The 15,254-nt window shown below is 44.4% G+C and overlaps 1 protein-coding gene across 4 annotated transcripts in view; it reads left to right on the top strand.

Annotated features, from left to right (window-relative positions):
- armc2 (armadillo repeat containing 2) overlaps window positions 1-15,254 on the top strand; it is a 208,848-nt gene that overhangs the window by 29,233 nt on the left and 164,361 nt on the right. For all 4 annotated transcript variants that reach the window (XM_068027169.1, XM_068027168.1, XM_068027171.1 and 1 more), the window contains exon 5: window positions 1,368-1,563. In XM_068027169.1, coding sequence (XP_067883270.1) covers window positions 1,368-1,563 — 196 coding nt within the window. The remainder of the gene's footprint in view (window positions 1-1,367; window positions 1,564-15,254) is intronic.

Below are 15,254 nucleotides of genomic sequence, written 5' to 3' on the forward strand. Positions count from 1 at the left end.
GACCTCTCAAGGGAGAGAAAGCAACTGAAAAGGTAGAGGAATTTGCATAGATGGCCTCAAGTTTGGTCACAAAGAAGTTCATGGGCACCTCACATTTAATATCATTAAGGAATATGTGGGGGAGGAGCTCAGGAGATACTTTGTATTGGAGAAGGAGTTTAGGTTTTGTCCTTGTTCTCCATAACGATCCTGAAGTAATGGGAGGATTTAGTCGTACAGAGGTAGTGGCAGGGCTGTGTGATAATTAGGCGAGATCTGGTGGGCGCTAGTCTGTGACTCATGAGCATGACTTCACAGAAATGGCTATTATACTTGGGTGAACGGGGTGCAGGAAGAGGCAAGACAAACTAGGAATGGCAGGGGCAAAGGTGTCAAGCACAGAAACCAGGCAGTTCTATAGCAGCATAATGGAGGTGTCAGTCTCATTGTGGGTAATGGACCAGAGGAGGAGGAGCTTGGATTTTGGTCATTTGTGAGGCAATTAGGGATAGTTGGGGGAGTCAGTAAGGTGGGTTGGCGACTGTGCAGGAGGAAAGGGGTGAGACAGTGATCAGAGAAATTCTTCTTATAAATGTCAGGTTTTTGGTGCTTCTGTGAGTGAGAGTCCTTGTGTTTGCTGTAAGTTAGCCACTAATTTTCTTGGAAAACTACTGAATTTGATGTTTAATTGTACAAAAATGCAGTCAATTTTATCCTTTTTTAAACATGTTTTTCCACTGTTTTATAATGGGGGAACTTTAATCTCCATCCCCCATGACCGGCAGGGGAGGGAGATTTTAAATTGCTAAAAAAGTGAAATGAAAACCCAGCCTGCCGTGAATGCACTTACTTCCGGTTTTAGCATGGCAGTTTTGGAGGTGTCCAAGTAACTCACTCTGGAGAAGCGGGTCAGTAATTAAAATATTTAATTGAGGTTCCATGCAGTAGATTTTAGCAGCCATTTGAATTTAACATTGCGAGCTGTGTTTTCCAAGGGAAAAGAAACCGGCAGCTGAAGGGAGGCAGAAACTGCATAATCCAGCATGAAATTATTTTTTCAGCTTGTGGGCTAAGAGGAACAGAAGTACTTCTCCTAGCCCCTCAAGTACATCTGCTGCAATCTCTACCTGCCACCCCCACCATCACTTTCTCTTCCCCAACCCCCCCAGCAATCTTAACCTGGCCAACTGCGAGGCAGGAAACGGAGTAAAAAGATTCTAATGACAGTCTGCCATTAAGTACAGCAGAACCTCCTTACTAGGTATTTTGAGTTTCCCGGCCACTGACACGCAGCCCACTCCTTCCCCACTTTCACATGAATATCGGGGCCAATGTGTCTGATTGTAAGCTTCAGCCAAATAATGCGGTGTTTTATATTTCCCTTTCAGTTATAAAGAGGTTAAATTCAGATGATTCCCTCAACAGTAAAGGCTTTTCACATGATGCTGATGAATCTGCCTTATCACAGTTTAATACAAATATCTTAGCAAATGAGAACACAGAATGTGGGGGAGAAGAGTCGATCTTGCCTACCAGGATGAGGGACCATGTGGGCTCACTATCAACACAGACCAGCTTTGGCAGGTACATGCATGATCTAAATATTTTGATTGAAGTTACTATTACTTATAAAGCACGTAGCTAGACAGTGTATTTGGAAGTGAACTGACATTCTGTCCAAAGTACAATCATAAAATAAGCTGTTGATAAATTAATGTTGCAACATTTTCAGCTGTGCTGATTCAAAAGAAAAATTCTAGTCTTAGGCACTTTGTTCCTGTCAACTGTTGGCATGGTTCTTTTTGTAAATGACTGAAATGCTTCAGGCTGTGGACTTGACAGCTTTTGTCAATGCAACCTCATCTTGGGCTGATAGAAAACAAGGGTTGATTTTACCTGGCTCTGTGAAGACAGGGTTGAGGGTTGGAGGCTGGAGGGGAACGGGAAAATAGTGGGAGAACACATCGGGGCTGCACTCTGACATCTTCCCGTCACCGGTCAATTTTCCCAGGGGTAGACAAGGTTCGGTAAAGCCTGCTAGCTGGTAGCAGGCATCCAATTGAGGCAGTTAAGGTGGTAATTAACAGCGATTTTATGCGGCATTTGGAATTTTGTTGAAGGCGCTTGGGTGTCTCGGAGCTTCAGCGACTTGCCAGCTGCAATGAGGCGAGAGTGCAGCCGGAGGTGATTGTTGTCTGTAACTGACAGGCAATAAGAAGTGTAGAATTTCCAAGCAGGAAGGCTCATGGATGCCATTAGATTGGAGCGCAATTTAAAGGGACTGCTGTGTGGAAGGACTGCTGAGGAGGCCAGAAACTAGAAGCTTTCTTGCCAGGAGCCTGCAGTGAGGCCAGGCAAGGGGGTTGACACCCATTAAGGGTTGAAGGCTGCAAAGGGAGTTGGTGCCCTGCATTCGGAGATCACCTCGTCCAATCAGAGAGACATTGAGGGCGTGGAACCCATTCCTGTTGATCAAAGCACCTGCCTGCTCTGAGGGTGCCTTGATGGCCACATGCGTGCAGTCTGTCATACCCTGAACCTAAGGCAATCCTGCCATGCCTCCAGAGCCGATGGCCTTCTCAGCCTGATTTGCGTTATCAGTCCGGAACCTTGTTTACTGGCAAACAAGCCAGTATGCTTACAGGGCAGCAGATTGCGAGAGCCCACAAATGTCCCCAACAGATCCCTGGAATGAACCTATAGCAAAAAAATTAAGCACAAATTGGGTGCTTCTTACATTCTTACATTACAACAGTGACTACACTTCAAGAGTATTTCATTGGCTGTAAAGTGCTTTGAGACATCCGGTGGTCGTGAAAAGTGCGATATAAAATATGTCTTTTTTTCGCCCTTTGCGTGTTTACTTCCGACTGCTTCTACGTTGTGCTCCTTGGAGCTGATGTGGGGGTAGCCAGCTGGCCTTGCTGTTGCAGTGCATTAGATGCCCGTGACAGATGACCTCTGGGTTGCGGGACCCGGCACAGACTGCGCCACCTGATTCCATGCAGAGTAAACCTCTGTTGTCATCGTGGGAAGCAGCATTCGTGTTATAGTCAGAGGGGCCTTGAACAGAGCCCTCATTGCCTTCAGCCATCCATTTCTCAACCCTTTTGTGGACCTTCCCTGCTTATCAGGAGCTCTCCGCCACCTGAGTCATCAAGTCAACCCTGCGCTCAATACCCTTCAAGATTGATGCAATACTTTGGAGACTGGTGCTCACCTCCTGCACTCAGTGGTCTGCCACATGTGGCTCTCCATGAAGGTTGTCACTCTCTCAACAGAGGAGGCCGTGTGTTTGTAAGCCAGAGACATGGTGCCACTCATGGCGTGGATGGACTACTCCATCATGTGTGCATGGGGGTGAACAGTATCTGGCAACTCCGACTATCTGACAGATATCCACCCATTTCCCGCTGTTGCTCTATAAGCACCCACTTCGTTGCTGACCCCAAGTTTCAGCATCCGTGTGGAAATGAGTATTGCTGCACCTGTCCTCACTCCTCCAATGGGGACTGGTGGCAGCTGTCAATGCCTCTGTCAACTACTCCTGCGTGCGTGTGCTGTGCTCACCAGCCGGTGTCATCATTCTGACTGAGCTTCGTGCCCTACTGATGTGAGAGTATCTGCGCTAGTGGAGGGTATGCTGGACTGATGTGACGGTGCATCTTCAGATCTTGCCTCCTCCTCTGTGGTCTCTGCTGGCTCCAATGACGTCTGCTGCGCCACCACCATCCTGGTGCTTCTGGAGAGACAAGAACATTGTTAACAGCATCCCTATGCGATCCCTTCCTCCTGGCTGTATGTTCTCATGAGCTTCATATGGTCATCGTGGAAATGACAAATGAGAAGGATTCATATCCGCTGCCATCACGTCTGTCACTCTTTTTTTCAGAGATCCATACTCACCTCACACTGCGATAGCCTGGCCTGCTGCCACCCTGCCAATCTTCATTGCCTCCTTCATCTGCATTATCATTGCAAGGAAGGGCACGCCACCCATCCATCTCTGCTGTCTTGCTCTCTTCTGCAACGACATCAAGACACAGTGTTACACTACGCCCCTGCCCCTGCAATGCTCATGAGGCTGCGCCACCATTGAGGCACTGGGAGGCCTGCTGCATGCGTTCATCCAAGCTTGGCACTGCAGCAAGCGCTAATAATTGGCCAAAGTGCTCTAGTATGACACTACCCTCTGTCTTGATGTACACAATGGTCCTTGTTGAGTCCCTGTGCATGGGTCGTCCATAGTGCTGCAAGGCATGGCCACCAGATTATCCATGCAGAGCTGCCACTTTGTCAGATTCATGCCACTCACCTTTCTGTAATATAACTTGATATACTGGACATTGGGTTGTTGCTGGCTTAAATATGCTAATCATGCTTTATACCTCATCACAGGAAGTAATGTAACACCATATGTGTGGATGCCTCATGTACAGGCTTGGAAGATGTAAACCATAGCAGTAAGACATGTTTAATAAAACTCCTTCTTTTAACCCATCTGACTCTTCAGATATTCTGTACTAGTTTAAAAGTAAGCAGAATATTATATGTGGCAGCAGTAGTGGCAATGATGGAAAACAAGAATGATGGAAAAGTCCCTACCAGAAAGTTTTGAAAAGTTCCGGGCCTGAATCAAGCTGAGGCATGGCTGAAGTGGTATCGAAGATTTGCACTGCATCGGGTTTAACCATGAAACTGAGCAGTGAATAGGTCAGTATGCTGTTGTATGTGATTGGTGATTGTGTGGATGATCTCGTAATGCAAAGTATCGATGAGGAGAAAGCCACGTGCGACAGTGATCAAAGCACTTGATTCATATTTTAATTTGAGAAAAAATATCATTGTGGAGCACACAAAATTCGACAAATGCACACAGTGTCAAGGCAAAAGTTTGGATACATTTGCAAATGACTTGTGCAAACTTGCAGAAGACTGAATATGGCGGCTTGAAGGACGAGCTGATCAGGGATAGAATTGTTGTTGGAGTGTTTGATAATGCCTTGTCAGACCACTTGCAATCAAGAGATGACCTAACCCTAGCAAAAGCAATCCAACTGAGCAGACAAGTGGAGGTCAGAAAACAGAATCGATCCATGGTCTGAGGTGACAGGGAAAGTCCTGTCACAAGGGCAGCTGATTCAGTTGCATTTGTTAGGCATAAGAAAGGGAAAGATGGCAGTAAAAAGCAAGGGTTACAGGAGGAGCATCTAGCAGCAACTGAGGTTAGCTGCAGTAGATGTGGCCAAGAGAGAGACAGGTGGGAAAACTGTCCCGCCAAAGAGGCAGAATGTGATTCGTGCGGAAAGAGGGGCCATCTCCAGGCAGTGTAAGGTAGCAAAAAGCAGGTACAGAACATACAGAAAGAGAAACCTTTGAAAAGTGGAAAAATCTATGAAGTAGAAGATATCCACAATGTTTAAACACTTTTTCTGGGAGAGGTCCAGGAACCAAGTGGAAGTTGCTGGAGTGCCGAAATTCGTGTAGAGGGAAACGAGGCACACTTTAAATTGGATACGGGAGCAGCAGTTTTGGTTCTTTCTGATGTTGAACTGTGGTTAAAAATGAACATTCTTCAACCAGCAGGCAAGAAATTATATGGGCCAGGAGGAATAAAACTAAAAGTCATAGGGGAACTGAAGGCAACCCTCAAATATTGGGAAAAAGAAATCACAGAAACATTATGCATGATTCAAAATCAAAATTGTTCGTTATTGAGCATAAAAGCTTGCACTGACTTGAATTTAATCTGCAGAGTGGAGGAACTGGGAAGCAGAGAAGATCAGCACACCAATTTTAGAGCTGAATTCCCAAGACTGTTCACAGGACTAGGGAAGCTGAAGACAGCATACCATATAACTTTACGGCTAGAAGCGAAACCAATGTGCCTGTTTACACCCAGGAAAGTTCCTCACTCAGTCTTGCCAAAGGTAAAGAAAGAAATCGAATCTATGGTGAAGCAAGGAGTTATTTCACCTGCAAGAAAGCCTACAGGTTGGTGTTCAGTTTTGGTCCCAGTACAAAAACCAAATGTATCTATTAGAATCTATGTTGCTCCCGCACAACTAAACACAGCAGTTGAATGTGAAGTCCATCCAATGTCATCTGTAGATGGCTAAATTGGGCAAGAGTTCAATCTTCATGGAGCTGGATGCAAATAGTGGGTTTTGGCAACTACCCTTAGATGAAGAGTCTAAGTTGCTCACAACTTTCATCACCCCATTGGAAAGGTTTTGTTTTAATAGACTCCCCTTTGGTATCACGTCAGTACCTGAAATTTTCCAAAGGACAATATCAAGCATTCTAGAAGGGATAGATGGAGTCATGTGTCATATGGATGATGTCCTGATCCATGGATCCACTCAGAAAACACAACACTAGAGTGAGAGCAGTACTGCAACGACTAGAGAAAGCAGGAATTGTACTGAATAACAAATGTGAGTTCTCGCAACCGAATGTCAAATTCCTTGGACATATTATAGATGGATCTGGTATAAGAGTTGATCCACAGAAAACAAGAGAAATCAAGGAGTTTCCAGCTCCTAAGAAGGTGACCAATTTATGGGAGTGGTGAATCAAGTGGGAAAGTTGCTGCCCAACCTAGCTGTAGTCAGTGAACCTATATGTCAATTGTAAGACAATACATGGTGTTGGGAGGAAGCTCAACAAGAGATTTTTCGACAAAATAAAAAAAATGCTGATATCACCGGATGTGTCAGCTCACTCTGAGCCTGAGCTATCCACTATCATTGCTGAGGATGCATCTTTTACAGGACTGGGAGCTGTCATGTTTCAGATACCAATAGCTGGAAAGCGCAGACCAGTTTACTGCGCATAACGTTCACTGACAGAAACTGAACAGAGATATGCAGTAATATAGAAAGAAGCATTAATGGCTACATGGGCCTGTGAAAAGTTTGCAGTCTATGTTATTGGTCTTAACTTCAAGATAGAGAAGGAGTTAGCAAAGATCCCTCCGAGTACAAAGATTCAGACTGAGGATGATGAGGTTTGATGCAAAGACAGAGTATGTTCCAGGAAAGTAGCAGATCACAGCAGATGCATTCCTTGTATCCCAGTTGCAAGACCTGAACAAGGTGATGTATCCCTTTATTGAAGAGGTAGAAAACTTTGTATCAACAACAACCAAAACACTACCAGTGACGACTCGAGACTGAACAAGATCAGAGATCCACAGAAATCTGATGAATGTGCTCAAGTCAGAGTATTGTGTCAAAGGATGGCCAGCATATATGCCACACAATCCTATTCTCAGACAGTATTGTGAACAGAGAGGACATCTCAGTGTAGTTGATGACTTACTCATTTATGACAAGAGACTGGTCATTCCGAGAGTTCTGAGACAAGACATACAACAAAGATTGCACCAAGAACGTTTAGGCCTCACAAAATGTCAAGCCAGAGCACGAAATTCTGTTTGGTGGCAGGTCTTTCAAAATCACTAGAACGGATGATATCAAGATGTATTACTTGTATTATGTAAGATTACTCAGGAGACAAGATGTCATCTTCCTTTTCCATCAAGCCATGGAAATGTCTTGGGATGGATCTTTTTTGAGTACAGAAGTAAAATGTTCTTGATTGTAGTAGATTATTACTCAAGATGGATAGAAGTCAAGCAACTGCAGAGTCAACCTTCTGAAGCAGTGATTACACTGTTGAAGGAGATATTGGCAACACATGGAATCCCAGACCTTGTAATTTCAGACAATGGACCGCAGTTTGCCAACAAATACTTCAAAAATAAAAATAGAAAGTGCTGGAAATACTCAGCAGGTCTAGCAGCATCTGTGGAGAGAGAAACAGAGTTAATGTTCCAGGTCTGTGACCCTTCATCAGAACTGGCAAAGGTTAGAAATCTAACAATCTTTGAGCAAGTGAAAAGGTGGAGGGGAGAAGAAGAACAAAAGGGAAGGAAGGTGTGTGATATGGCAGAGGGCAGGAGAGATTAAATGATTAAAAGAGGTCACGGAACAAAGGCAAAGGGAGTACTAACAGTTGTGTTAGAAGACAAAGCACTAGGCCAGAGAGAGGGAGAGTATTAATGGCAGAATAAGGAACAGCTCTGTCCAAAAGCAAAAATCTGAAAAACATGTTTAAAACAGGCCCAACTACATCCGTGACTCTCCTGCCTTCCAGAACTGCAAAAGAGTTCCCCTTGTCCTCACTTTCCACCCCACCAGCCTACACATCCAAAGGACCATCTTCCACCATTTCATGGTCATGGGGCCAAGGCAAAGGGAGTGCTAATGGTGTGGTGAAAGACAAAACATTAGTGCAGAGAGAGTGATAATGATAGAGTAATGAACAGCTCTGGCATGGGCCGCCATATGTACACACTCGACCTCTATCTCCAGATGCACCGATTCATCTTTTCTCAAAGGTGTCCTGCTGTGCAGTTTCATTCCATCCTTCGTCTTATCCGACGCTTTAACAAAAAAACTTTTTTTTTTCCTTTCAGGTGTTAAGGAATGCGAACTTCAGCAGCAGGGACTAATGCCCCTCCAGATCCTCCTTCCCCATCATTTCCCTCTGACGACCATCCCTTCTCCTAATCTGGCCCCTTGCCGTGTATTCACTTTGCCCTTTGGCCTTCCCCTTTCTGATGCTGAACGATCTGTACTCAACAAAGGACTCAGTTTTATCTCCTTAGGCCCCCATTTCCTGAATTTCACGCTGGGCATGACGTTGAGCTCGTCTTCCGTCGCCATCGCCTTGGGCTCACTTCTTTGACCTGGAGTCCTCCGCCCCACCAGCAGACCCATTCACCTGCCTCCAACATTCTCCCTCCATCTGGACCCCTCCCTCTGGCCTCTTACCTGTTCTTGATCTTTTCATTGAGAGCTGTCGGCGAGACATCGACTGTCTCAATTTCTCCACTCCCCTCACTCACTCTAACCTGTCACCCTCTGAACTTGCTGTACTCGGGTCTAACCCTGGCATTAGACCACCTGCTGACAAGGGTGGTGCTGTTGTCTGGCGTACCGATACTGCTTCCTACCTCGCCCTGGACCGTGACCCCCACCACCAAACATCAAGCTACTGTCTCCAGGACTCACTGACCTCAACTCCTCTGGAGATCTTCCCTCTACAGCTTCTAACCTCATAGTGCCGCAACCCCGGACAGCCTGCTTCTAGGAACATAGGAGCTGGAGTAGGCCATTCAGCCCGTTGAGCCTGCCCCACCATTTAATATGATTATGGCTGATCATCCATTTCAATGCCTTTTTCCCACACTATCCTCATATTCCCTTATGTCATTTGTATTTAGAAATCTGTCAATCTCTGCTTTAAAAATACTCAATGACTGAGCTTCCACAGTCCTCTGGGGTAGAGAATTCCAAAGATTCACAACCCTCTGAGTAAAGAAATTTCCTCTCATCTCTGTCGTAAGTGGCTTCTCCCTTATTTTAAAATTGTGTCCCCTGGCTCTAGACTCCCCAAACAGGGGAAACATCTTAGCTGCTTCTACCCTGTCTATCCCTTGAAGTATTTTGTAGATTTCAATGAGATCACCTCTCATTCTTCGAAACTCTAGAGAATACAGGCCCAGTTTCCCAATCTCTCTTCATTGGTCAGTTCTGCCATCCCGGGTACAAGTCTGGTTAACCTTTGTTGCACTCCCTGTATGGCAATAATATCCTTCCTAAGGTAAGGGGACCAAAATTACACACAGTATTCCAGGTGCGGTCTAACCAAGGTTCTATACAATTGGAGCAAGACTTCACTACTCCTGTACTCATCCTCTTGCGATAAAGGCTAACATACCATTAACCTTCTTAATTCTATCTCTTTCCCAAAATCCGCAAATAGGACTGTCCTGGTAGACCCATCGTTTCAGCCTGTTCCTGCCCCATTGAACTTATTTCTTCCTACCTTGACTATCTTTTCTCCCCTGGTCCAGTCTCTTTCCACCTACATCGTAACTCTTCTGACACGCTACGACCTTTCGACAATTTCTAGTTTCCAGGCCCTAACCCCTCCCCTTCACTATGGACGTCCAATCTCTCTACACCTTTAACCACCACCAGGACCGTCTGAGGCTCTCCGCTTCTTCCTTGAACAAAGGCCCAACCAGTCCCCATCCACCACCACCCTCCTCCACCTGATTGAACTTGTTCTCACATTGAACAACATCTCCTTCAACTCCACTCACTTCCTTCGAATAAAAGGTGTTGCTACGTGTACCCACATGGGTCCTAGTTATGCCTGTCTTTTTGTGGAGTATGTCGACCATTTCTTCTTCCAGTCCTACTCAGGCCCCACTCTGAACTCTCTTTCTGGTATATTGATGACTGCATCGGTGCCGTTTGCTGCTCTCATCCCGAACTGGAAAACTTCATTAACTTTGCTTTCAATTTCCACCCTTCTCTCACCTTTACATGATCTAGCTCCGACACTTCCCTGCCCTTCCTCAACCTGTCTGTCTCCATCTCTGGCGAAAGACTGTCCACTAATATTCATTGTAAGCCTACCAACTCCCACAGCTACCTCGACTACACTTCTTCACACCCTGCCTCCTGTAAGGACACCATTCCATTCTCCCAGTTTCTCTGTCTCTGATGCATCTGTTCTGATGATCCAACCTTCCACAACAGCTTCTGATATGCCATCCTTTTTCCTCAACCGAGAATTCCTCCCGCACTGTGGTTGACAGGACTCTCAACCGTGTCTGACCCATTTCCTGCAATTCTGCCCTCACCACTTCCCCTCCTACCCAGAACCGCGACATGGTTCCCATTGTCCTCACTTTTCATCCCACCAGCCTAACATCCAAAGGATCGTCCTCTGCTATTTTCGCCACCTCCAGCGCGATACCATCACTAAACGCATCTTCCTCTCTCCTCCAAAGGGATCGTTACCTCTGCGGTACCCTGGTCCACTCCTCCATTACCCCCGACACCTCTTCCCCTTCCCAAGGCACCTTCCCATGCAATTGCAGGAGGTGTAATACCTGCCCTTTTACCTCCTCTCTCCTCACCATCTAAGGCCCCAAACAGCCCTTTCAGGTGAAGCAGCGATTTACTTGTACTTCTTTCAATTTAGTATATTGTATTCGCTGCTCACAAGGCGGTCGCCTCTACATTGGGGAGACCAAATGCAGATTGGGTGACCACTTTGTGGAACATCTCCACTCAGTCCGCAAGCATGACCCCGAGCTTCCGGTTGCTTGTCATTTCAACACACACCCCTGCTCTCATGCCCACATTTCAGTCCTTGGCCTGCTGCATTTTTCCAGTGAACATCAACGCAAGCTCGAGGAACAGCACCTCATTTTCCGATTAGGCGCTCTACAGCCTTCCAGACTGAACATTGAGTTCAATTATTTCAGAGCATGACTGGCCCTTTTTTATTATTATTTCATTTTATTTTGTTTTATCTTTTTTTTTAACCATGTGTCTGCCTTAAACTTGGTTTTTCATGTTTGTGCTTTTGGACAAAGAGTCATTCATTACTGTGTCATTATCACTCTCTCTGCACTAATGCTTTGTCTTTCACCACACCATTAGCACTCCCTTTGCCTTGGCTCTATGACCTCCTTGTCAGTTAATCTCTCTTTCCCTCTGCATATCACATACCTTCCCTTTTGTTCTCTTTCTCCCCCATCTCCGCTTCACTTGCTTAAAATCTATTCGATTTCTAACCTTTGCCAGTTCTGATGGAAGGTCACAGACCTGAAACATTAACTCTGCTTCTCTCTGCATAGATGCTGCCAGACCTGCTGAATATTTCCAGTACTTTCTGTTTTTGTTTATGTAAGTTAGAGTGGCCCATGTGCAATAATATTTGCACTTCTCTGGAGGCTATTAAGATAATTACTTGCCTGCATTTGGAGAAATAGCCAGAGAAGACTGTTTAGGTAGTGTGAAATGAGACTGAGGAAGGATTTAAAAATCAGCATAAAAATATTTAAATTGAGTTACTGAACCACAGGGAATAGTTAAGCTTGGTGATTGGATGGGGCCTTATATGAGAGAGAGGACTTCACCAGCTGGGAAGGACCGAAGCTGGCAAGGAAAGTATGTGAGGGATCATTCCTTAAGGTTAAGTTAAGGGGCAGTGCAGATTTTATCATTCTGCTTATTTCTCTTCATTAAGGAGATTTGAAATGTCACTGATGTTGAACTAAATCATGTACTCTTTTGGTATGAATACTATTTCTGGCTCTGCAGAAAGAATTAAAACATTCAGAAGATAAAACCCCTGAAATTGTAAGTCTTTGTTACTCTCAGTCTACAGTTTCACTCATAATCACTGGTAATAACATCCAATTTTCCAACCATTGATCTTAATGGGCAGAAAATGGTGAGTGCTCTGATTGGGGCATGCTGATTTTCACTCCTGATTCTCTGATCTGTGATCTTGTCAAACAAGAAGCAGAGTCTTGCAGTTTTGGGCTGTAGAGGATACTTCACCAGACGTGACCTGTCCAGTAGTTTCAAAAGCTGCATGTTAATCTTCGCAGGACCAAGCGACTGAGGCTTCACAAAAGTAATTGGAGTGGTACTTCTGAAGTGTGCAGGCTTTGACACAATTGGTTTACTTTTTATAAAGCACCATTTTGAGTATGAATTTTGTTAATATCTGCATCTGAGTTTTTAAAGAAAACGTTATAACTTAAAAATATGCTTTGTTGGTTTATCTTGTGAAACAGAATTTTGTAGTGGTGACATACTAAAGATGAATAAATTCTGATAAGGAAAACTAATATGCATGTTTTGCACATTTAAACCTGAGTCAAGAAGATAAGTTCATTCTTCTTTCAGCAAGATTGGGCATATTGGGGGAGGAGAACTATTAGTTAAAAGAAAAGCCTACTCAAATGAAGGCAACTGTTGATATTGTGCATTTTAATTTAAAATATTTAACGGAGAAACAAACCCATGTTTTAGGAAAATGAAAACTTTAGTCGTTCACTAACGAATAGCACTGTTAGTCTATTCAAATTTGTGTAGTTCCTTTCTGCAAATTAAAAATAGGTGGGAGAGAACAATGTGTTTTCTCAGTTTATCTTCTAATACCAATGTTCGAAAAAATAAAAGTTAATATCTTTATGGGTACGTGAAAAGGAGGAATATGCCTAAAAAGATAACTCTTTCAGAGAGTCGGCACAGATGCGTTGAGCCAAATGGCTTTTGAACAAAGATCCCTTTCAATTCACTGAAATTAGCCCTCTATCAATTGAATATTTTGACCTTTGCTGCTTATCCTTTTCCATAACCACTCTAAACCCATGAATGGCAGTGCGATCACTCTTTCCCAGATGGACTCCTACCTTCACCAAAAGGGGTTTAAGTAAACAGGATGTTTGTTTAAAAAATTGTTTTGTATTGTGTTCAAACACTTTTCCTACTTAAAAGTGAATTTGAGTTCTTGCCTTAGGGTGGCAGCAATTGGAGGTTAGCACATTTAGAGGTAGTGAGAAAACTAATGAGTTAATCAAAGGCTGTTCATCTGCATCTCCTAGCAGGAGACATGAGCGACAATAGCAGAGATATAGGAACAGATTGCACACTCTAGAAAGGGAAAATTTATTATAAATAGTAAGTTTTAACATCCATAGCTTTACTCAATATTATTTTGCAATGAATCAAGAAAGGAATAGTAAAGTTTAGATGTAATGGAAGAGAATGTAACCTAATATCTTTGGATGTTTTTCCAATGTCTTTTCCTCCTGTACTGTAAATGACTTGATAGTTTCCATAATCAGATGAGTCTATGAACTGAAACCTTGTGAAAGGGTGGGGTGGGGGGGGTGGTTTGTGGGAGAAAATTTTAACTGCCAGCAGGTTTCTGGTGAACAAATTTCTCATCTGCCCTTGGCAGTATGAGACCATGAATATATCTACCATCTTAACTAGCTGCTGGCCCAATGGCAGCCCAGAATGGACAGGAAGTGGTTGCCCATCTCTGGAAAATTGGGGATCCAAGGTTCACCAGCACTCAGATAGGTGTGGGATAGATGGTTCCAATGAGTCAGAGAAGGCGAGTCCAATACAGGAGAGGCCTGAATTTCCTTTGTTAAATTAATGTCATTGATCTCCAATATGAATTATGAATCCCACTGGGGTCAGAGCTAGTATATTTTTGTCAGAACTAAAATTTTGACTGGAATAGACAGCAGAGTGGAAATGAAAGGAAAAATGAAAGGTCATCTTTCAGTTATAATCCTTATTCAGAAACCCAACAGCCTGAATGGGTACATTTATTTTTTTTAAACTTGATTTTTTTTAAGCTCATTGGTGAGGGAGGTGAATTTTCTTGCTTCAGCACCTGGGGCCCAATTTTTAACTCCCTGGTGGGAGTGCAGTGTGACAAGCGCATGCCTGTTTGGGAGTAATTGGAGGCTGGCTTCATTAACATGTCGCTTGCTGACTTCCCAACCAAAATAGCAGGGAAGTCGGTGAGAAGCAGTTGCCTGACCGTTGAAAATCAGGCAACAGGGTGGTCGCCATCAGGGACAGACCTGGCACAAGTGCTCCTAGAGGAGATTCTCAGTCAGAGGAGATGGAACCCCAGGCAGGGGAGTCCCAAGGTTCCCTTGTGTGACCTGGAGGTGGACCCCTGCTCCTCTTGGCACACAAGGGGCTAGATTTTATCCTCCATTTGAAGGCGGGCTTTTTAGTGGAGAATCAGCATAGATTCGTCTGCCATGGAACCTGACGCCGTAATGCCATTTTCTGATTTTTTCGGAGGTGGCGAATTCCATGGCGGCACCTCCGCTGCGAAGTGACGGGATTGTAGTTTAAATATATTAAATACTGTTTTGCATGCATTTGAATCTAATTCGCTGCGATACTACCAGGCGTTCACAATCTTCTGCATGGCCTGCAGCACTCACGTGCCTTCACTTTCCCATGATTGATAAGCTGGCGCCAACAAGGCGAGAGTCCTCAGTGCCTGCAAAGGTTAGGTAAGTTTTGCATTGTTATCTTGTGGAATATTTTTAGCATCGGATATTGCCACTAAGCTCAATCTGCAGCTGAGGTTGAAACACTGCAAGTGGATACTTTTGGGGTGGAAGGAGGGAACTCTGTAAATGGATACTGTTGTGGGGGGGAAGGGGGTACTCTGCAAGTGGATACTGTTGTGTGTGGGAGGTTAGCGGGGTGGGCAGAACTCGGCAACTGTATTGGTTTTTCAGGGGTCCAGTGCAGGCAACTCAGATTGTATTGGTATGGTCATGATGGCTTGCACTTATTGAAAAATTGTGAGAACAACATCAAGCCTCATGTTGGAATCCTTCAGAACCA

Source organism: Heterodontus francisci, chromosome 3, assembly GCF_036365525.1.
Source record: "Heterodontus francisci isolate sHetFra1 chromosome 3, sHetFra1.hap1, whole genome shotgun sequence".
In the NCBI taxonomy this organism is placed as follows: Eukaryota; Metazoa; Chordata; class Chondrichthyes; order Heterodontiformes; family Heterodontidae; genus Heterodontus; species Heterodontus francisci.